The sequence below is a fragment of the Serinus canaria genome, chromosome 1A (genome assembly GCF_022539315.1).
Source record: "Serinus canaria isolate serCan28SL12 chromosome 1A, serCan2020, whole genome shotgun sequence".
Taxonomy (NCBI): domain Eukaryota; kingdom Metazoa; phylum Chordata; class Aves; order Passeriformes; family Fringillidae; genus Serinus; species Serinus canaria.
The window spans coordinates 44,001,863-44,025,277 of NC_066314.1; the positions used below are offsets into that span (position 1 = coordinate 44,001,863).

Here is a 23,415-nt window from a genome sequence, read left to right on the forward strand (position 1 = left end):
CAGGGCTGCAAGAGAGGCACCTTGGGGACATGGGTTGCTCATGGCTGCTGGGACTGAAAGAAGATTCTATTATACTTTTACAGCTCTATCCAGAGCAGGATAAAAGCAGGTAGTAGAGGCAGCAAGCCAGCTTTAATCAGTCCCATGCTCAAGCTGAAAACATATTTTTTTATTTTAGGTAAGAAAAAGCCTAATAATTTCTCTTATGCTGTGAAAGATGTTACAAGAACAGGCATCAAAAACCTCTAGGCCAGAGCTGCACAAGCCTGGGGCTGCTGTGTCATGCTTCCTTTGCAGGCAGAAGATGCAAAGAAGAAAAGATATGGAGATAGCTGTTGAGATGGTGCAAAAAAAAAAAAAAGTTTAGCAAGAGTCATGTACACACAGAACTTGAAAATACCTCTGGTTTTAAAGGCAAAAGCGTAACAACACTCACAGTCCATGCTTCCTACATTAGTGTACCTAAACAAAGGGACTACCTAGGGTTTAATTATTGTAGGGAATATTATCTTGGGATCCATCAGTTGGAGACACTGTCCCAGCAGAGCTACCTAGACCATACTAGAGAAAGCCATGCCTGACACAATTTTCTTTTTTCTGACTCTGACAACAAGAAACCAGGATTATCTGGCAGCAGGAACTCTAAGTGCCAAAGCACTGTATTTGATACGTGGGCTTTTACAACAATATGCAAGTTACCCCAAAACTAGTGACATAAGGCATTTCTAAACAAAGGACAGTTTTCATTGCAATCTGATAACTCAAACCGGAGCCTGTTAACATCAGATATCCCCTCCTCTGACCAGAGCTCATGCTCACATATAGAGCTGAGGGAAGCAGGGGGATGTTTGGGGTGAATGCATTTGTCTCCCCAAGTAACCCTGCTCTCCTGGAGATGGCTGAACACCTGCCTGCCCATGGGAAGCACTGAATTAATTCCTTGTTTGTCTTTGCTAGTGTGTGCAGCTTTTGCTTTATCTGTTCAACTGTCTTTCTCTATCTCAGCCCATGAGTTTACTCAATTTTACTCTTTCAGTTCTCTCCCCTATCCCATCCCATTGGTGAGGGAGCGACTGTGTGGGGATTAGTCACTGCCTGGGTTTAAACCACAAGCTGAAAGCTTATATGGATCAAAACTCGGAAGTAAATCAGCTGACAGGCTCCCATCCCGTCCTAAGTGCTAGGCTTAAACCAAACCTTTTGCCACGATTTTACTGCCACTCTCCTCCCCTAAAGCAGCACTTTTTGGTTTTGTCACTCTTTGAAATGGGTTATCCCTGTGCCAACAGATTTAATTTATGCAAACTGTTCTTATCAAACTTGCTGCAAGACTCAGTCTAGAGATGGCAGCATTAGCCACAGCATCATTGGCTGGAACTGCCTTAACAAATACAGGAAAGAAAAACAGCTCTCTCATTGTTTTTGAACTTATCTCCAGTTTTCATCTGAGCACAAGGGGTAGTGCTCAGAACTGGTTAAAAAATCCAAATGTTAAAAGACTCAAACTGGGTAAGAAAAGACTTGGACTTTAGCGGCCCCCCCCAGTAATAAGTTTTGAAAATAAATAGTGGGTTGAAAAACCATTTTAGTCTTCATTGTCCTCTTGGACTCATAATAAAAATTTCTCCCACATCAAAGAAGAATAAATAAAACAAAACTATTAAATCAAAACTTTTTGTACAGATCAATACACAGACAAGACAGACAAGTATGGAATGAAAAGATTTATTTTTTATTCTTTAGGTACTTGAAGTTTCAACTACTGTGCTGTGGAAAAGAATGCTGTGCACAAAGAGCCATACCATCCACCAATTAATTTTCCAAGTTCTTCAATTCTATCACTGACAAATGACCACATCTCAGAACAGTTTTTGTGTGTTCTAAAAATTGCTTGTAATCAAAACATTCTCTCAATTCCAGAGATGTAGCAATTTTGCTGCTTTAGTTGGAAATGCAAAATAGAATGGAGAATGGACTACAAGCAACCTTGCCTCTGATGAATTACAGCAGTGCTAGTTATCAAAGAGGAGGAACTGCCTTGCCCTTAATGGGACACAGCTGTGTCCAGTGAGGATGGGTGTTACAAAAGAGTGGGTTAGCTGGTCGAGGGGGACACACAGGAGAAAGACAAAAAGGAAAGAGGTTGTTTTTTTTTATGGGGGGGGGGGGGTTTGTTTGGGTTGTTTTTTTGGTGGTTTGTTTTGTTTTGCATTGTTTTGTTTTTTGTTTTTTTTTTGTTGGCCCTGCTGTGAGGGGCTGCTGATGGAGCCTGCTGGAGTCAGAGTCTGCAAGGCAAGCCTGCAGTCAGAGTCTGGGGGTATTTGGAGTCTGCTGGCAGTGCTTTCTACTGCAAGAGTACTGAACTTGATTTGGAAAATTAATTTCAAATTACATAAGTACCAAAGCAGCAGAGCATTTTATGGTATAATCAAGCACGCATTTCGGTGGTTTGGGCAATCAGTCTCTTCTTTCAGCAACACAAAAATCTCAAAGAAATAAGTACACTTGTCACTGGTCCTGCTTCAAGTCTTTGCCCACAAGCATCGAAGTGACGGGGTGCATAGAGGCCCTATGCTCCAGAAATGTCTTGACAGCCAGATCGCGACTCTTGTCAAAACCGTAAAGGTCCCTGTAAAAGAAGAAGTGGGGGGAGGCACCATTACAAAAATCCAGGAAAATAATACAACAAGGATTTTCCTAAGGTTTTACTTTTCCCTCAAAAGCCTTGACTTAATGTTCATCCTGGGACTAAGCTTTTTTCTATGCAAAAAAATGTCAGCAAGTGGAAAGCACCTCTGAAGATAAGCTTGTTGACAGCATACAGAGAATTCTCTATTATGCCACTGTCATGGTTCGAGCCTGGCGCAAGGCCAGTGCCCCCATGAAAATGCTTCCTCCCTGGTGTCTGCTCTGAGATGTGATCAGAAATAGAGCAAAGCAGGCTCCAGCTTAGGAATAAAGGGGAAAAAACTTTATTAACCTACAACTATAAAAGAAAACACACAGAACTCAGGATAAAAACCTTCCAAAAACATTCCTCCTCCCCCACCAAATTTCCAATACATCCACCCCTCAGATCACCCACTCTCAGTCCAGCGCCACCCTTCAGATTATCAATTCTCAGTTCATCAAGGAGAGAGGAGTCCCTCTTGTACCATAGGCTTCCCCAGGAAACACAGTTGAAACCTCTTGTGTTTCCATGTCACACGTGGCACCGCCTGGAGATCATTTTGCCTTCATGACATCTTCCTTCCATGCCCAGTGCTCTCACCACTGTGCATGGACCAGAGCTGCTTCTAGGGTTTTCCTTTTAAAGGGTGCTTTGCCCAGTTCCAAAAAGAGCACAGTCTCTCACTTTGGGGACACCTGTCCCCCCCATATTTCACCCTCTGGGGCCGAGGGGTCTCAAGAACAGAGATCATCTTCTTCCCTGGAGATGGAGTGCACCACCACCACCCTCCTCACCCGTCATCTCTGTTCACGTACTCCCTCACACCATATCACTGCACTCTCTTGGCTCCAAGCCATTGCCTCCCCCCTAAATGCAGTCTCTGTGTCACAGGAAAAATGGTCCTGTCCATGGCCATACAAGAAAAGTCCAGCCAAAGTCCACTCCATCACCTCCTCCCACCTAAGATTCCCTTCAGCTTTTCTAGTGGCCCATTTCCTCTTATCTCATCTCTATCTCTCTTCTCATTCAGCTCCAGGAGGAATCAGCATTTGCAAGGTTTCCATCATCCAAGAAAAGGGTTAAAAGTCTCAGGCTCTGCCTGTCCAGAACTCTCACAGCTGCCCAGCCAGGCACCTCCTCACAGCACCCTGCCCTTCTCCTTCACACAGGCTGTGCTATCAAATTTCAAGGCGGCACAGGCACAGACACCAGCTCTCTCTCTCCTGGGTGGGGGGGAGGGGGGAAGGGCTGCCCGATGTCTCTCAGGGTTCCTCCACCCTTCCATCCTGCAGGGCCTTCACCTCCCTTCTCTGTCCCAGGCCTGGCCTACCTCAATCAGGCCTCGTGACTTCCCCTCCCCTGCCCGGCTCCGAGCTGGGCAGGGGAGGTCTGACCTCTTTCACAGACTGAAAGAGCTTCCCCTGAGCATTCTCAGGTTTTAACCCTCCTGTTTTCTCAGAGGCGTATCCATGTCCTCAGTGGCCACACCAGGTGCCAATATTCAAATCTGAGCACCTATTGGTCTGACCACAGCATCCCAAAAAACTCACTTCCTCTCAAACCATGACAGGTACAATAAATACAATAAAATTCAACAGGTACAATAAATACATTTCAAGTATTCATTCCATTATACTAGAAATGCCAACAGCATGAGGTCCTGACATTTGGAGATTACTTTTACCTGAACAATGGTCGAGTAAATTTCATCCTGCCCTGATCTGTTGCCATTTTTAAAGCCAGAGGAATAGCTTCTTCCCACTTGGACCTGATACAGAGGCGCAGCCATCTGGAGGTGGAAGAAAAAGGTTGCACTTATAATTTCATTTGTGGTAGTGTGGTGGTTGGTTATTTAATGATTCTGTTCCCATAAATGCTTTGAACGCTGCTGTGCCATCAAGGGAATTAGATTCTAGCTCAACATCAAATATTTAGTGTTTAACTAGCACGTTACATACATCAACTTTTTTTGTACAACAGGAAAAGATTGCAGCCAAGTTCCTCCAAAATGGAGGATTATTTTCTGCAGCTTTGTATTTTTTATATTACAATAGAGTCCAGTTGCATCACTCAGAACTGAATTACACTTGTCCCATTTGACCAATGGATAAAACAACCAACCAACCAAATGAAATGTCACCAGCTATTATTTTGTTTTAAAGAGAAATTGAACTTGTTACAAGAAGTAGAAACCATTCAATATATTTAAAATACTTCATTATCAAGTCATCAGGTTCCTTTGCTAGCATGCCAGATTAAAATAAAGAACAGCTTATCTGCTGTCCACTGAGTTCTTCTACTAGACTGTATTGGTCCAATTCATGAATAACAGGATACCACTCCAGTAAGCATGATGCCTGCACATGCATTTACAAAACCACAACAACAAAAACCCCAAACCCAAACCCTGCCCCAGTTCTGTAAAACAGGATGTCTCATGTGAAGAGACAACTTGTTTTATGAAAACATTTAATATTTTAAAAGTGCCCATACTAGAACAAACCTGAATCTTATTTCAGAGTTGTTTATAGCATTGAAGTCATATACTTCCTGCATGCGTTGGACATGTGACAAAGGAAGAGGTGCCTGAAAAAGAAATTGCACAGTCAGAATAAGCCAGAGGAAGACTTCAAGCTAGACATTTCAGTAATAAACAGAGTAATTCAAGATGATTGGTGCTACAAAGAAACTGAAGTCCTAGCATGACAAATATTTTATTTGTTCCTTTTATCTTTTCAGCGTATGGAAAGGGGCAAGGAATAAATATTACCCAATTCCCACATTCTGTACTATTGAAACATTCAAGACAAAGTATTTTTGTTCAATTTTATTTATAGCTTATGTGCTATAACATCCAATACAGACCGATTCATACACCTCATGGTTTTGTTTTTAGCTTTCAATCCAAAACACTTTGTATGTTGTTCATTAGCTGAAGAGCCAGACATAATAGGAGAGGCAAGGCTGAAGTTTTCAATAACTATGCATGATGAGAGCAGATCAATTTAGCAAAACATAAAAGAAAAAGAGTAGCTTAATTTCAGAGCATGTTAGGGCTTCTATGTCTGCTTTTGTGATACCAGAGTCAAGTAATCCCAGGTGTGCATTTACCTCCAGAAGCAACAGTGCCAGGAACTCAATCAACTGATGAGATGACATTTCCTTCAGGTCTGCTGAGCTGAATGAACCCAAATCACTTTCTTTTGCCTAAAAGAGAAGAGTTACTTAATTTTTAATAGGTATTTCAAAATACAATTACGTGTAATTTTCTGTTTTGATATCCACACTGTTGAGCCATTTCACTTAAAAAAGATACTGATTTATATCTGTGCAATAAGGGAAAGGGAGGGACTTAAGCTGTTGTCTGATGTTTGTATTCTTACTTATTTTCTCCCCGCTGATCTTTTTATCCCCACTGTCTTTCCGTTAGTGAAGTGAAAATCAAATACTTTTTTATAAAAAGTGACATTCAGAAAAAGAAAGTTAAAAGATGGAATACAAGTACAGTAAAAAGCTACAGAGGCAACAAAAGGATGGTATGCTGAATTCTCTATTAGTTGTATGACTTTTATGCTTCACATTAGGAGAAAATTATGTGGTATTAATTAATATACTTTATGTACCAGTTTTTGATGGGAAATACATCTTAACTCTAGTATACCATAGAGGAACTACTGCTAATACAATATAATTAGTAATGTAGAGGTACCCTGGCCTTTGTTTTTAAATCAAGCCATAATATCAGGGTTTTAAAAGAGTATTTTCTGTTCGGTTACTACATATGTATAACAAGAAGTTGGCTCTGTGCCTTGTTAAAATATGGACTGCACTTCACAAACAGAAGTTACAGCTGATTCCCTGACTCTACAATGAAGGTCTAGTCTAGGAAATACAAAATCCCTGGCAGCCATACTGTGATTATAAATACACACACTCTCAGCAAATGAGAGATTTTAGAAGAGATTGGCTAACTTCGTGTAACAAAAATATTAGCTTTTCAAAATAAAGACACTTCAGCATTCTTTAACCACTCACTTGGATCCATCTTTGGCTCAAGGCAATGCAAGCATTTGATAGTGTCATATCATACCTGTCAAATATTAAAAACAAAGGTTCACATAATGAAATAACCACTGAATAAAAGACTGAAAATATTAACAGTGACTATTTTTACTGCTATATACACCTCCATAGTACTAGGGTGTTTTCCAATAAAACATTTAAAAGACTTTCACCCTGTTTACAAACTGCTTCATGACTTTTAGGGAAATCACATGCAATCTGGAGAAGGAAAAGATGAACTACAGAAGAGTGCAGCTTACGTAGGCTTCACTGGTGGCATTCCTGGAGAATGAAACCACGAGTTCCAGTCAACTTTATCAAGAATATCTACCTATAAAGCAACACAAAACATTATTAAATTTTAAATCTGATTTTAGGATTTTTTTTGAGAAAACGAAATCTAGTTTCAATCTTTTTATTTGTTTTGATAACACTGCTCCAATTACCCAAAGAATCCTACACAGATTACTTCAAAACAAAGCACTCCCTTCTATGAAAAGAAAAAAAAAAAGACATCTTAATGCAAACCCATCTTCACAAGATCCCAGATTCCATCATATTATGTTCTTGAAACAAAGAAAAGAAATATAAAGAACTGGTCTTTAAATAAGTTCTGACGTAAGTCAGAATTTCACATAGTTAAAAGATTTCAAGCAATCAGTTTTAACTATTACCCAACCTTATCCTTGAAGTAGGAGTACAAGAACTTCTTCCAGTCCTCCGTTACGATGCTCTTATAAGCAAATGTCTGAACATAAGCCTTCAAGAAGCCAATGAAGACATCTAACAAAAAAGAAAATGTTTAAGTGTTTGAAATTAAGGTGGAAAACAAAAACATATAAAATCTTACTAATGCTTACCTGGTCCTCCAAGGAGCTGTTCAAGGTAAAAAAGCAAAGCAAAGCCTTTCTCATATGGCACAGATGAATAGGCAACATCAGGATCTACTTCATCCAGGTTAATGACGAGGTTAGTTACAGGATTTTTATCTCCAAGAGTATTTATCTGTGTCAAAGACACAAGAACACATATCAATGTAGGAAAACTGGCAATCCTGCAGATCTGTACTAATTCTATTTATAAAGGTTAAACCATCCAAAACTGAGACAGCTTAATTTCAAAGCATTCTCCTTCTTTTTCCTGAAGTTTTGAATCTTCACAAATCTTAAGTTACTTAAATTCACAATCAACCACCCTGTGCTCCAGCTGTCTCAAAGCAGTTAATTACTATCATGTCTGTCATAACCATGAGCACCTATTAGTCTGGCTACATTTATCCCTTTATTAACAAACTATTTGAACTACATCATTAAACCTTTGAATTTAAAACCTCTGTTGACAGAAGTGCCAGCAGAACTTCAGCTCTGGATAAAGGCAGAGCAATAGGCTGCTCAGGGAACTAGTAAGATATCACAGACTAGAAATCTGAAAAATGAAGTTTGATTATGCTACCAAAACACAAAACTAAACAACCCACTTAGACAGTAAGAAATCAGTTTTTTACATAAGGCACTGGAAATTCTGATGGTTGTGGCGGCAGATAATTTTGATTAACTTTCAGCTGCTTACCAGTATGCTAACAGGTAATACTGCAATTTAGTCATACCCAGAATAACCAGAAGAGGCTGTGAAGATGTTCATCCTTACAGAAAAGCTTAAAACAATTCAAAAAGCTTTATCTAATCTGAGTATATGAAGCTATTACCTTGAGTAGCAATCAAACACCTTGGAATCAAAGTTGTTCATCCTCTAATAAGAAAGCATTAGGAAACTTGACTAGACAAATTTTATTTGTGGGAAACACGTGTGATGACTTTAGAACAATTTACCGTGTTCTGTAGTTCTCGCCAACCTCCCAGGGCCTGAAAGTGCCTGAACTGCTCACCAAACAACCGACCACCGATCCTGCGCTCCAGGTACACAGTATGACCCTCATTCAGCCTGGAAAGACACTGATGAAATCAGTACTGGTAGGATGGTAAAATGAATTTAGCTAGTCTCTTTACAGATTAAATTTAAAATATGATTTGCACTGCATTGAACATCATACCCACCAAAAATGCTCCCATGTTTTGTTGGTTACCAAGTTTCCTGTCCAGCTATGAGAGATTTCATGCGCAATAACCTAAAACACAAAAACAGATCCACCAGACTCCTCTGGAAAAAAGTATCAGATCCCAACAGAAAGAACAAAATGTTGATGGGATCTCATTTGCTATGTTATGTTCACAAAGTCAGTTAGCGTTCACAGTTCTGTAGATCTATCTGTATGAATTTTAAGCAGAGGACCAAAGCTACCCTAGTTGACAGAAACAATTTTCAATGTCCAGCCTGCAAGCCATAGAGCCATACTGATCAACAGCTTGGTGTAGGTAACTTGTTTATGAAATCCCATTTCAGAATACAGTATACCAAGTGATGGACTAGTACTGCTTTCTCACCTAAGCAACTTCTGCAGTGGGAAAGCAAATGATGCATGATGTATTAAAAAGTATCCATGTCAAATATTTCAGTATTGTTTGTATAAGACAATATTTTTTTTTTAAGTATAGCAGTACATCAGTCTAGTAAAAAGATATAGGCAATAAAATTGCATTCAGAGTATTCAACTTTGCAGGAAAAAAAGACACATAGAGGAAGAAGTTATCTCCTAATGATTTTGATGAGGCCAATTCAGTTGAGATTTTTAAACATATCTGTACACAGACGTTGAGGTTTAACAGGACAGGAAAAGAGTTATGGAGCAGCTAACCTCAGTCAGCCCCTTGTGTATACAAGCTCACATGGTATTTCCATCTGTTGGTTATACAAAATAGATACTTTACAGAGTTTACTTAAAATTAACACTTGCTTTTGTAAGAGTTCTGGACTTACTGCCTTAACTTTTAATTTTTACGATGAAAAAAGACCAAGTTTTCAGGTATTTATTATAAAGGAATTCAGATACATCTTCAAGTTGTGTTCTACTTGAAGAGATGAACCTATTTTTGACTTACGTTTGATAGAGATCGATCACCTGCCTAAAAAGAAAAGGGAAAGTCAAGTTAGTTGTTAGGTTCAAGTCAGCCTCAAAATAGATAACTTCATGCAATTTCTTGTATGATCCCTAACTCCAAAGGAGGCAGGAACATTTACAGGTCTTTCTAGGAAGATGACCAATCCAATTTGTGCATTAACATCCATCACCTAATTGAAATGCAAGCCCTAAGGAAAAGCTGACTTTTATCACTGCTATACTTACCAGTAGTGTTGGAGTTACAAAAGTAAGACAAGGATTCTCCATACCACCATAAGGAAAAGAAGGTGGTAAGACTAACAAATCATACTGTCCCCACACATAAGGTCCTGCCAAATCTTCTGCTGTTTTCAGCATAGCTTCAGCCTGAAAAAAGAATTCACATTAGTTTCTGAGATGATTTCTGACTACAAACACTGAACAAATAATAAGCTATTGATCCCATTTTTCATTCCCTTTCACCTTGGCAAGTCCCACATGTAAAACAAGTATGGGACTGTATCAAAATGTATTTTCAGTACTAAGTCTGTACTGCAATAGAATAGTAGCACTTTGTGGCATGGGAGTTAGAGAAAGGAACTAAAGATGACCAAAACAGTCTGTTTCTTTTCCAATGCTATGTGAAACAGTTATCTTACAACACTGTTTTTTGTTGTTGGTAATTACTCACCTCAGAAAATTCATAGGCTGATTTATCTACTAGTTCTTTTTCAGCCCACACCAGTGTCCTTGGGCCAATCTTTCTGTTAAAAGTAAAAAAAAATGCCAATAAGACAGTATGAACCAGAAGTACTTCTATGGGAAACTAATAGAGACAGCATATGTGTAACTGTGCTCTTGAGTAACCCATGTTGCAGAGGAAACTCATTAGAGAATCTTTGTCTGCTTTTCCTCTCCATTGCTGAAGCAAAGCCTTAGAAAACAAAACAAACAACACGCATGCATTATTCAGCACAAAGGAACAGGAAAACCACTTACAGATTTTTAAACACTATTAAACCCTAGTATAAAAGCATTATTGTGGCCTAGACTAACACAACCTTGTGCCAATGAGGAATGAAGCTGAAGCAATTCTTTTCTGCCTTTGACAGAAAAGGTTTATCTGTTAACAGACAAGGATTATCTGTTAATTAGGAAAGAAGATCTATTCCCTGTGCTAAATTTTAACCACTAAGGGCTTTTTCAGGTCCAAACTCCTTATGCTGTTTCTCTAATTTACAGCACAAGTAAAAAAATTATTCAAGAGCAAATCAACATACATGCAGTTTGATACAAATAATCAGGTTAACTGAATCTCTAAGAATAGAGATTTCTAAAGATTTCTAAATCTTTAGAAATTAAAGATTAATTAAGATTTCTAAATCTTTAAATTTAGAAATAAGACCAAGAAACAATTTTAAAAGAAGCTCAAAAGATTTATTGTGGTTATTAATATTTATACATTGTACAGATTCACTCACCTACTTTCTAAGGCTCCAACCACTAAAGCAAACAAGTAGCAAGGTATGGGAACCTAGTGGAGAGCATAGGAAAAACAAAGAAATCTTATTTGTAATGTCAGTTATCAGACTACTGACTCAGAGAAGAACAAAAGTATATAAATAAAGAAGTTTTCCTCCAGAGTTTCCTGCCTTAAAGGCAGGTACTGGTTTTTTGAAAACATTGTTTTTTCTCCCTGAATGATACTCCTTTATCTAGAGGATGTACTTGCTTCACAGGTATAACAGGCAAAAACCACAAAACTGGAAGTATCATCTCTGTTTGAAAAAATCTGCACACAAAATTCCTGCTGGTTTGGATTCTCTTCAAAAGAAAGTCAGTTTTCCATATTAATTTCAGTTCCACTACATTTTATGAAAGGGGAAGTTAAGAGCTACTGCTCAGATAAAGGGCAGTTTTATCACACAGAAGGACACAGGAAGAGCTTTAATCAAGTAGACAAGAATATTTATGGATATAGGTACATTAAAGACAAAAGATTCAGGAAAAATCGAAATGTGTATATTTGATTTCAATGTTTGGAATTAAAAAACTTCAAATATTTTTTTATTTCAATAAAAAAAAACCTCCTAACTGAAGTATCTTTATGGAGAACTGCTTTCTCCAAGTGCTCTGGAAAGAAAAGGGGATAATACAGCCATCCCTGTAAAAGTTCCACTTCATCTGAATTTAAACAATGTTAAATAAGTAAGATTTTAAATCATAATTAGTTGGAGACACAATTTCAGAAAACTTTATTCTACTATTATTCACAAACCTTTAAAATATTTTTATTAAAATACCTGTATCATCATCTGTGTTTTAATTTTACCCATTAACCCACAGAACATATTATTGAAAAGAACAAAGTCCCTTGACTTATGTTATAGATGAGTTAAGAAAAAACTATCAATACACCTCCACATTCTCATGTCCAGTTTGCCAATCTGACATTTTGAAATTCAAATGTCAATGACTGTTGGGTTGTAAACTCGTTTTTACAGAGGCTGCTCTCCACTATCCTTCTTTCCAGCCTGGCTATGCAGGAGCAGAGAAAGTAGTTAAGTAAGCCTCAGCACACATACATATCCAAGAGCTTGATGCATTTGCCTTTTTCATCTGAGGAAACAGACACCTCTTCTAACAAATCAGTGTCAGTGTCGGGAGATGTGTGTGCCCATTTTCATGTCATTTTTCATTTATGTATTTTCTGCTTAATGTGTTCTTTCTTTTAAAAAAACCATGGTTTTATAAAAAAAGTAATGGTTTCCTGTACCAGAAAGTGTAGTATAATTTCAATTACACTAAATGTTATTTCTTGTATAGGTCCCTCATGCTTATCAACAGTGTATTCCTAGATAACATTCATCTCTGGATTACGCAAACATAGAAGTCTTCTGTACTAGACTGAGAGTGGCAAATGTTCTGGCTCCACAGAGAGGGCAGAGCACTGCCTCACAGATAAGGGAACTCTTTTTTCCCCCTCTCAGGTTTCATGCAGCAGCTAAACCAAACCTGACAGCTGCTGCAGTTCAGCGTACTCTGACCCCTTCCTCGCCTCCAGTCACATCATACCATTCCTCCTTGCAGTTATTCAGTATCAACAGCCCAGATCCTATGTTAATTTTATCTCCTTGTTCAGCAAAATGAACTGGGCTCACCAGAAGAGCTCATAAACACCAGAATTGTAACTCAAAAAACTGTGAGGACAAAAATGCCAGAAGAGTAAATCAGGACTGCTGCTTTATAAGCAGTGGAATCATTAGACTAGCTGCACCACTTACTAAAACTTCCAGAGAAGAGTAATCTTTGAGTGGCTGGAGACACTTTCTTTCCATAGGAACCAAAGTTTTCACATTCCAAAAACAATTCTAAAAATTTGTTGTCAGAATTTGCCTAACTTCAAGCTAAAAATTGGTTCTGATACTGAGTTTCACTGCTTAGATCTTGGTGAGCTTAAAATTTGCAGGGTCTGTTTTCCAAAACTTCCATATTATTTGCACCAGCACTATTTTCTAAAAATCAGTGCAGACAGAAAGGGCTGTGACAGGACTAGTTTTGAGTATTGAAACATTTTCAAAACTCGAATTTGGCTTTTCTGGGAATGCCAAAAGTGACCAGTAAACACCACCAGCACCAGCCCTTACTGGCTGTCTTCTCAGAGCTGGAGTTCCACAATGAGATATCTCATGATATCCATGAGATCCAAACCATACCTGAGGCAGCTGTGAGCTGCACAGGTCAGGAAGAAGACCTTGAGCAGCCATTTCCCAGCGCGGAGCACTTACGTTCTGGCTGAAGCGGTACACCTTGTGAGCGCTGTCCTCCGGGTCGGGCGCCTCCCCGTCGCGGTTAGCGCTCATCAGAGCCACCAGCTCCTTCGGGACGGAAATCTGAAAGGGCACCCACCCATAAGCAATGCAGCTGGCACTCAGCACTACACTCCACACTACAAGCAGCTGATAACTAAGAGTAGCCCAGATCTGTTCTGTTGTTAGGTCATCTCTGTCAAGTAGAACATAAGGCATATGGAAAATGTTGTCATGAAGACAGGCAATATTGAATTAATCAAAGGAGTACCTCCAACAGAAGCTAAAAGGCTCACTTTCTTCAGACAACTCAATTGTAATGACACAGTGCACATCTATCTTGCTTTTTGCTTTCTTAAAACTGTTTACACCAGGACTGCAAATATCCCCTAGCTATATATCAGAATATATTACTTAAGGCATACATAAGAGCCTTTTCAAATGTTTTTTACTTCGCAGCACTCTTTGCTGTCTTACTGTCAGCTTTCCCTGATTTTAAAGCATCTTTCTTTCTTACTGTTGCATTTTTACTTTCTTTTGCAAATAGATACATAACAATGAAAAAAGAATTGACATATACAAAAAGGAAATGGCAAAGTTAGAGAACTGCCACAGGGAAGATCAGCTCTTTCCTCTCACATTAAGCTGAAAGTTAACATTCTGGTTTTATATTAGGCCACATGCTGGCAGCTACCAAAAAACCCTGAGCAATATAAATTCACCCATTGTAGCAGTTGTCTTCAGTTATGACACATGACTTAGGCTCATCTACCTCTGCATAGTAGGTTAGTTTCACAGCAGGTGTGTCTTGGCATGGAAAAATGGCTCTGCAGTGGATAGCCTAGAGAGGGAGAAAGGAAAAGAAGATAAAACAAAAGTATCTTTCTAATGCAGAAGACTAGAAATAAATCAATTAATGCACTATAGTGCAAGTCTATACAGCTCCTCCAGAGAATTCATTATCTATAATCCAGTACTTCTGTCACTTAGAGCTTGCAGGCCTTTGTAAAAGGAGCAATACTAGGTAAGGCAGATCAATAGACACAAGTGTTGGTTGTAAAGGACCATATGTTCTTCAACAAGGATACTGGAGTGGGTAAGGCAGTTCCAGAATTCCAAACTATAAACATATAATAAAATCTCAACAACATCTTGACATTAAGTGTTTTCATTTAGAACCTTTGACACACACAGCTAGAAGTTACAGGCTACTGCTCTTCCCTTTTCTAGCCTTTCTCTGCAGTTCTTTAGAAACCAAGAGAAATTACAGTGGTATGTCAAGAAGTTTAGAAAAAATTAACTTAACCTGGCACTGGCTGAAGAGAAATGGGTGTTTCTTTCCAGAAGTTTGCTCTGGAGTAAACCACTGGAGAGCTGAAGACTGTGGAGAGCTTTCAAAAGAGATTTCAACAATTGCTTCTTGTCCCCTGTATAATAAAGAACACAGTCAGCCTGTTTTGGCACAAATCCTGATCATACTGAAATTCCTCTGCAAAGATGTCTGAAAAACAGGTCTGCAGCCCTGTCTCCAAAGCATTAAAAATGAGAACAAGTATCATATCAAAAGCAATAATTCCCTTTCAATTATGGTATTAAAAAATGGCTAGCTGATTTAATTTTTTACATCCCAAGGCACTTTTATTATTGTTTTTACTAACCACAAACTTTTCCTCTTCTCTCTTCAAGGAGAGCACAGACCTTTTCTTAAAACTATTTGGGCCAGCTACATGTATATAGTTTTGTCACAGCTAAGTAACCTTGTAAATGTAAGTGTAAAAAACCCTTGGCAATACCCAAAGAAAATGTGCAAAGCCCTGCATAAGAAGATACATGACTGAATAACATAGAATAAGTATACTGTACATAAAAAATTTCAATTTTTGTTTCTGACATTAATGTTCTGTAAGTATTATCCTTAAGAAGAAAAAACCACCCTGAAAATTATCAGTAATTACAGAATTAGTTCCTATTAACAGTAGGGGTTAACAAGAAAAACAAATAATGTTCAGATTTTATTCAGGATTTCAGAACTGGTGTCAAGTAAAAACTAACAGTTATGTGTAAGACAGATATCAGTTTGCTAATGAGAGAACACACACCAACCTAACACATTCACACTCTTATTTATTAAAAACATATCTTAACCATCACTGACACCCAAAGCACATGGGAGTACTTGCTTCTGTTCTCAGAAGGTTCCAGATTATACATGCAACTCTTGGAATAAACAATCAAGCCATAAATCAGAACAAACTTCAGCTAATCAGAGGAGTTGGACACTAGATAAGCTGACCACATGTACACATCTGGTTTATAACCAGTATTCCAAAGTACATATTTGACAAGAAAAGAGAAAATAATTGGTATTACCATAGGGCACATTGCTTTCTGAACAATCAGGCCTCCTGTTGTAACTCTCACCCTTTCCTGTTGCTGTTTTATTGGGGACTGTATTTCACATGGATTATGAATTCTTACAGTCACAACTCACACCTCCCTCTTTTTTTCTTACCAGGAAATGTAGCACTTAAAAAAAAAAAAAGGCAGCTGAAAGTCAAATAAAAGAAACAGGCCTATATTTCTGATGTGGCCTGTTTGCTCAAGTACTTCATTTGTTCAATTTCATAAGAGACCAGAACTGTTTCTCCAGAAGGGACAACTATTTTATGACATTCCTTTGTCTTCCTCATTATTTGTGTTTCTCAACTGCACTAATTCAGTGTACAACATTAAAAAGAAGAAAAGCTTGGAAACGAGACTAAAATTAAAGAGTTTTTAGAGGAAGCAATGAGTTCTAAAAACCAAACAATAAGAAGCAAGAAGCAACTTGATATTCAAGTGTATTCAAACAAGGGAACTTCCTTATACAATCACAGCTTTCAGCTTTGGCACCATGGAGGACTGAGATACCACTGAGTTACAACATACAAAGCAAATTGCCAAAAGCCATATTGTAATTTGGCAACAGCTTTTTAATTCATGCACCTTAAGAGGTAGACAATAGTTAGTTCACTCTCCATCATGCTGCCAAAACTCAAGTTCCAGCTTTCAGGGACTTGGACTTAGCATAGCCAACAAAATAAAACTTTGATTATTTGAAAACATGCCCCTATCTAATCATAGTGGTAATCTGAAGTTCTACAGAAATGCAGAACCAGCCCTTGTAAAAAGAAGATCCAACAGGGGCTGTTGCTCCATGTGCTCCACACTGTAACAATTCTGAAACAGGTAGTTAAAGCGGAAACAATATTACTGATGAAAAGCACTGGAGAAATTGTGATACATTTCACATTATTTTGCTACTCAGTTTAGGAAGTAATTTTGTACCTGATACAAGGTCTGGGGACAGGTACAAACATTCCCAAAGTTTTGACTAATGAAAGACAAATATGACACTAATCTACAAGATCATACCAAATGAATGCAATACCCTGATTTATAAGTCCCTTTGCAAGCTTTATTTAGCAACCCTACAGGAGACAAGCAGCTTATACAGTGCATTTTCAAAACCACCTAAAGGAGCAGGCAAAAGTACGTACCTTCTCAGTTCATTTGGAAACGTGATTTCTAGAGGGGTCCCCTTGAAACTGTGCTTTTCTCCAAAAGCAAATTGTGCATCCTGTCCATTTACAGTCACTTTAAATACCTGTACGTCCTTTGTATCCAGGACCTGTGATAAAGAACATATTGCATACCACTTGAATAGTGCAAAATAATAAATGCAGCACTATGAAATTGTAAACACAAGTCCCTCTGAAGGAAAGAGTATTTTCTAAGCAAAACCAGAAAAGATGACTGCGCTGACCACCAGGAACCAGCATTTTAAGAGAGCGGCACTGAACTGGGAAAGCCGGAGGGAAAAGAGGAAGAAAACCAACTTCTGACTACAGGAGTGAGTTTATTAAGAAAAACTACACAGGTAACAAGTCCAAAGTACTGCTATGAAGTGAGGAGAATGGTAAAAAAGCCCCTGCCAACGCTTCTGTCCTGGAACATGCCACTGCGAATCTAGACCTTCAATGGAAGGTGAATTAAATAGTGCAGTACTCATTTTTAGCACGAACGAGGCGTTACTCTTTATTACTAATAGGACTAGGCTTTTTCCCTAAAAAAATGAACGCCAACCACAAAAGAATTTTATGGAGTCAGCATAAGAAAAGTCCAGAATCCCCAAACTTCAAATATAATACGAAATTTAAGAGGTTCACGTGCTTATTTGCAGATATAACAGAGAAAGCAGCTGGCATAACGAAACACACAGGCGAAAAAGCCCTAAATCTGGGTTTCTAGTGATTTATTCCCATCTTTTCGGCAGCATGCTTTAAAGGGAAGAGACAGTCTTGCCCTTCCCTTGAGCACCGCGCCGGCTCTGGGGGGCTAAGCGGGAACCGGGGCTGCGAGGCGCTGTCAGGCTCCAGCCAAGCGGCAGGCAGGGGCGGCGGGTGCGAAGAGGGCCAAGCGGCGGCAGGGAAGGAAGGAAGGAAGGAAAGAAGGAAGGAAGGAAGGAAGGAAGGAAGGAAGGAAGGACCGCGACGACGGCCAAGGGAAGGACGGGGGAGAGGAAAGGAAGGGGGAGAGGGAAGCCCGGCACAGCGCGGGCTCCGGGCTCGCCCCTCACGGTCCGCGGGTCCCGCCGCCCTCACCGCTCCCCCTCCCCCGCCGTTACCAGGCAGCGCAGCGCCTCACGCTCCGCGCGCGCGGTGAGGGCGGCCGTGCCCCGCAGCACCCGCGCGCCGAAGTCCGCGCGGCAGCGCAGGTGGAGGTGCCGCGTGAGGCAGCACGCGGGGGACGCGAACGAGCTCGGGTCCGCCATCGCTCGCTCGCCGTCTGCCCGCCCTGCCCAGCCGTGCCACCCCGTGCAGCACAGAGCCCGCCGCGGAGAGGGGAGGGGAGCCCCCTGGGAGGTGTAGTGCCGCCCTCCGCGCCGAGAGGGCGGAGGAACTGCGTGAGAACTACAAAACCCACAGTGCGTTGCGAGAGAAGAGGGGCGGGTGAACCGAGCGGCGTGGTTGTCTTACAGGCGTGCTGGTTAACAAATATAATATGTACCCTACTGGAGGAGAAGTGATTGTACAGTTCCTCGTTAGTATAGTGGTAAGTATCCCCGCCTGTCACGCGGGAGACCGGGGTTCGATTCCCCGACGGGGAGGTACGCAAGCTTTTTTTTTTTTTCTCTCCTAATTGCCTCTACTGTAAAGGCAAAATCAGTTTTTTTTTGGGAAATCAAAGCTGCTCCCAGACAGGCGTAGTAAAAGCGTTCCGACTCTGTAACAGGGAAAGCAGAGCAAAACCGATCCGTTTCTGGCTGCCTACCTGCTCCAGGGCTGAGGTAGTGGTAAGGTCTCACAAGATCAGCAGCAGAACTTAGAGCAGACACAAAGAAAGTATTTTCATATTTTAATGGCTCAAACAGCTAAACAAAAGAGTGAAACCTTTCAAAAACATTCACCCTTTTTCTTAAACTGAGATGGAAAAAATCTAACTCAGCCTCCTCACCTGAGTCTGAAACAATGGGAAAGGGGACCGGTCGAACAGGCACAGGAGAAGAGGGAAGGTAGAAGGCCAGAGGCCATGTCCTGGCTTGCATTAACACAGCCTGGCATTTTTGTACTCAAAGTGAGAACTTCAGCGATTGGAAAGCCCTGAGGCTTCACTGGATCATCCCCAGAGCACACTCAGCTATGTGCACCAGCTAAGAGTAGTTTGCAGAACAGCTGTGAGACTCCAGCATCCCTGCTTACCTTTACTTAGTATCACTGAAAATGCTTTGTTAGACATCCCCTCTTTTTTAATCCTTTTACCAGAAATTTATTTATCTATCTATTCATTACACAGTTCAGCACAAAGGTACTAGGAGAGATCTCCTCCTTTCTGTGGGAGGTCAGCAGATGCTGTGCAGTAAATATGATTGCCCAAATTTCTCTTTTTCCAAGTCAGGAAATAGCTCCATGGCCAATTGCACATAAAAGGAGTAAGGAATTAGGACCCAAGGCAGAAGGCCAAGACACCCAGCTGTGAGGATGCATGTGTCTGGTGTTCAGAGCAGGAGGCTGGTGAGCCCTGCTCTGGCCCTGGCTTTGTGCACTCTGACAGTTCAAGTAAAACTAATTTGATGCTCTGAACTGCACAATGAAAGCAGATAGTTCTGTACCATGAGCAACCTTGCATCAGCCACTCAACCAGCAGCGAGAGCTCAAGTGAGAATATACACAAGAGACATTTTCTCTGTGTAATAAGAGCTAAGAGGCAACTTAACAGAAAAGTTTGGCAACAAAAGGCAATTACTCTTAACACAGCATTGCTGGAAACCGTGGACACATAATGTCAGATGCAGAATCTAACCCCTGTCACCCTCAGAAATTGGTTTCCACACCTTCAGCCCAAATGTGGACAGCCATGGGAGCAGCACACCAAGAGCTGTGGGGAGCTGAGGGCACAGGAGGAACGCTAAGTTTGATGTACTGTGCAAGGCCAAGGGATGGTTTCTGTGTGTGCTCATAGCTGATGGCACAGCCCATGGGCCTCTCAAGAACATCCCACCACCCCAGCTCTCCCACCTGGATGTGAATCTGAGATGGCATTGTGAGAAGTACATGAAGAAGAGGGGATGTGAGCACCCTCCACAGGGATATCTCGGAGCTTTGTATAAACTCCTAGACTACAGTCACATGCCCAGACAAACTAGGGCAGGACTAGAAAGGAGTTTCATTAGGTCTGTATTATAGAAGGGAGAAAACAGAACGATAAAATTTTCCCTTTCGTGATTTCTGAATTTCCTGCCACACTCACTTCCTGTTCTCAAAATCCACATATATATGTCATCAGAAAATCAAGGGAACTTAATTTGTTTAGTAGGCAGTTTATTTCAAAACAGAGGTCAGACCATAAAATAAGATGCAAGAACCATTTAAGTTGTTCATGTGTGTTGGCATCCAGTCAGGCAATTTCAGCCGTTGTAAAACAATATGGGATAAGAAAAGCAATTAATTCAAAACAGAACTCTGCTGACAGTTTTAGTCATAAAAAAAAAAAAAAGTCTTGTAAGCAATTTCATACCTGCTTAGTCGTGGTTCTTGTTTTCAGATTTAGCTTTCACAGTGCTCAAGCCACTGCCCAAGAGGCAAAGTTTTGCAGTAAATGTACAGCTTCTAAAGTCCCAGAAAGGCATTCTCATTTGTGCACGGGCAAAGGTGAAAGGAAGAGGAACAAGGAGCTCAGGGCACTGAGCAGGGTTTCACAAGGTCAGCCTCTCTCCACCTGCAGGGTACTTTGTTCTCACCAAAGTCATCCAGGTCAGCTCAACCTCTTTCTCTTCTCCTGTGCTACGAAATCCTTCCCCTGCACCTGCACGGTGCTGTTGTTCCCCAGCTGCCAGTGTGGAGCCAGGACAGCTGGAATGCCAGCAAGCCCAGACACAGCTCCCCACAGGTTTCAGACCTTCCTGAGAATGCCAGTGCAGTTCAGGATGGCTTCCTCACGGGCTGTGTCCACAGGAGGCACAAGGTGAGGGATTGCTTGGCTGGAAGACTTCCCCAGTTGTTTGCAGAAGCACAATTTGAATGAGCACTAATGAAATCAGGAGGAGCAAACAATGCAGTATTGAGAGTAGAATTCTTTCTCCAATGCCTTTTTAATTATCCATACACAGCTTTAACCTTCATGTCTTTTGATGCTTCTAATCCTCCCACTTACCTTGCCATCATGTATGTGTGATTTATTACCCTCAATTTATCCAAAGCTCATAGAAAGTCAGTATTATGGCTGGTCAGTGGCCAAACCAGCAAGACAAGAGCAAGTTGGAGAGCAAATTACCAGTTTTAGTCTTGCTGAATTCATAGGCTGGTAGCAAAGCAACGCTGTGGGGAGATGTGGGATCGAGTGTCAGCAAAAGCTTGATAATAGCAACTTGCTAAAGCATCTGTTTTAAGTGTGTTCAAGCCCTGGGGACTGTGCAATTTCTAGCATTTTGTCCTCTGAGGGTTGTATTCATAGCTGTATTTAACTAAGTCCATTTTATGTACCCTTAACTCTGCCAAATATTTCAATTAACCTTTTTCAAGGTGATTTCTGAAAAGCAAAATATTGCTTGCAAATGTTAAAAGTCCACTTCATGTCATTAGTAATGATGAAACAAAAACTTAGGAGAACTGAGTACCTTGGAAGTTTTATATTGGTGATTACTCTAAGGACAAGGAAAAGAAGATAGGACCCTTTCTCAAATGTAATAACTTATGTTAATTGCATATCAGTTGGAAGTAAACTAATTGGTAAGTAGGGATATAAGGAAGAACAGATTAGAAAATGTCACTATAATTGCTCATCAAGGGGTAATTAATAGACAACAGACAATGACAAATTTTTGCAAGCTTTCTTGCAGGTTAGGACATCCAATGGAAACATGATGAACTGGCCATTTAGGAGGATATAAGCGCTTTGACTCCACCTTGGTTCTTCTACAGAGACTCCCAGAGCTAAACCTTTTGGCTGCTGAAAGGGGAGGGGAATCTTAGCCCCTCAGAAGGTGCTGAAACACTTTGCAACAGTAGCTGCTGCACAGGGTGAACCAGGGGATCATACAAATAAGAAAAGCAATGTGAAAGAACTTGATCTTCTTTGGAGAAGTTTTGGCTTGTCATCATTAGTATCCACAAACTGTTGGCCCCAAAACCCTAATTTGCTCTGCAATCTTCTCTCCCCACTGAGGAGCCTGCCAGCAGCCTGGGCAGCTCTGTGATGGTGCCAGCCTTGGATCAGCTCCTGAGAAAAGAGCTGTGTGAGGATGACAGCTGGGCCATGGCTGTCCCCAGGCTCTGCTGCCATCCCTGCCCCCCTCACCATGTGCAGGTGCTGTGGTCTGTGCCCTTGCTGGTGGCAGCCTGGCCCCAGTGCCCCCAGGGAGCAGCCCACTCCTGCAGCTCCCTGGCACACAATCACAGAGCAGCATGTGGGGCTGTGAACACAGAATGCCACCAAGGAGCTGGCACTTGAGCTCTTTTATTGAGAATTTCCAACATCTTCACACAGGTCTGGGCATTCAGGTGCTGCATGTTCCTGCAGTTCCACTTGGGTCACTGGAACAACAATAGTATGAACTGGATGGGATGCTGACCTACCTGTCAACTAAAATATACCCAGGCCACCATCAGATCAGGCATTTGACCCCAATGCATTGTGGTTTTATGGCTCCTCCAGACTACCCTGGCATTTTTCTACATTCACTTACAAGAAGGATAAATTAGATGTCCACTTTTTCTCCAGTAGCCCTTAACATCCTGAGCACTTTACACTTGAGCATAATGATGCACAAGGAACTTTTCCATTTTGTGTGTGAATGACCATTAACGGATCCAGTTTCCTGGGACATATAGATGGAAAATATTTTAAAGCAATATCTTAGTAGTAATTTATTCTCCATTTATTTATTTTTTACACTGCATGAGAATGTTCATTCTATTTCTTTTATTTTTCCTGAGCAAGACAGTTCCTTGGTGCTGTTTTCTTTGTAGAAGTCAACAAACACTCCATACAGTTCTATCTCTACCAGTCAGATGGTCTGTTAAATATAATTTCCATGTTGCTAGACATGCACACAGATTATATCACCAGAAAAATTAGCCTCTGATATTAGGATATGTTTTTTAGGATATATTTAGGCTACTAGAGAGATCTGATGTTCAGATTCACTCATATTATTTCAAAAAGAAAGCATCCAAAAATCGCAATACTCATTTGATAACATTGATTTACAACTTTGAAATACACTATTAAATAACTAACTTAAAAATTGCTGCATGAACTCACTATATTTATATTTCTACAGTTATGGTACAATTCCTTTTTACCACTTCAGGATGTGCAGTGTGTTCTCTTCTCCAGAG

The 23,415-nt window shown here is 40.5% G+C and overlaps 1 protein-coding gene and 1 non-coding gene across 2 annotated transcripts; one reads left to right on the forward strand and one right to left on the reverse strand.

The window, feature by feature from the left end:
- Nucleotides 1-1,709: 1,709 nt before the first annotated feature.
- Nucleotides 1,710-18,398, reverse strand: LTA4H (leukotriene A4 hydrolase). The gene is made up of 19 exons (XM_009086652.4): nt 18,204-18,398; nt 17,077-17,207; nt 14,844-14,964; nt 14,310-14,378; nt 13,517-13,621; nt 11,210-11,262; nt 10,420-10,492; nt 9,975-10,115; nt 9,730-9,753; nt 8,788-8,858; nt 8,563-8,674; nt 7,594-7,738; nt 7,413-7,516; nt 6,994-7,064; nt 6,707-6,761; nt 5,783-5,878; nt 5,175-5,257; nt 4,356-4,460; nt 1,710-2,629 (listed from the first exon to the last, which is right to left on the reverse strand). The coding sequence occupies exons 1-19, from the start codon at nt 18,348-18,350 to the stop codon at nt 2,509-2,511; spliced, it is 1,827 nt and encodes a 608-aa protein (XP_009084900.1). The 5' UTR covers nt 18,351-18,398; the 3' UTR covers nt 1,710-2,508.
- A 216-nt stretch (nt 18,399-18,614) lies between these two features.
- Nucleotides 18,615-18,686, forward strand: TRNAD-GUC (transfer RNA aspartic acid (anticodon GUC)). Its single transcript has one exon. It is a non-coding gene; the product is annotated as a tRNA-Asp (tRNA).
- Nucleotides 18,687-23,415: the final 4,729 nt, after the last annotated feature.

Bases quoted from the DNA above. Each gene is read 5' to 3' on its own strand.
- LTA4H (XM_009086652.4), bottom strand. From the start codon at position 18,350: ATGGCGGACCCGAGCTCGTTCGCGTCCCCCGCGTGCTGCCTCACGCGG. The intron at 14,379-14,843 runs GTTAAGTTAATT...CTCCCTCTCTAG, and splicing joins TTCTCTTCAGCCAGTGCCAG to GCTATCCACTGCAGAGCCAT. The intron at 8,859-9,729 runs GTAAGTCAAAAA...TTTGTGTTTTAG, and splicing joins GTGATCGATCTCTATCAAAC to GTTATTGCGCATGAAATCTC.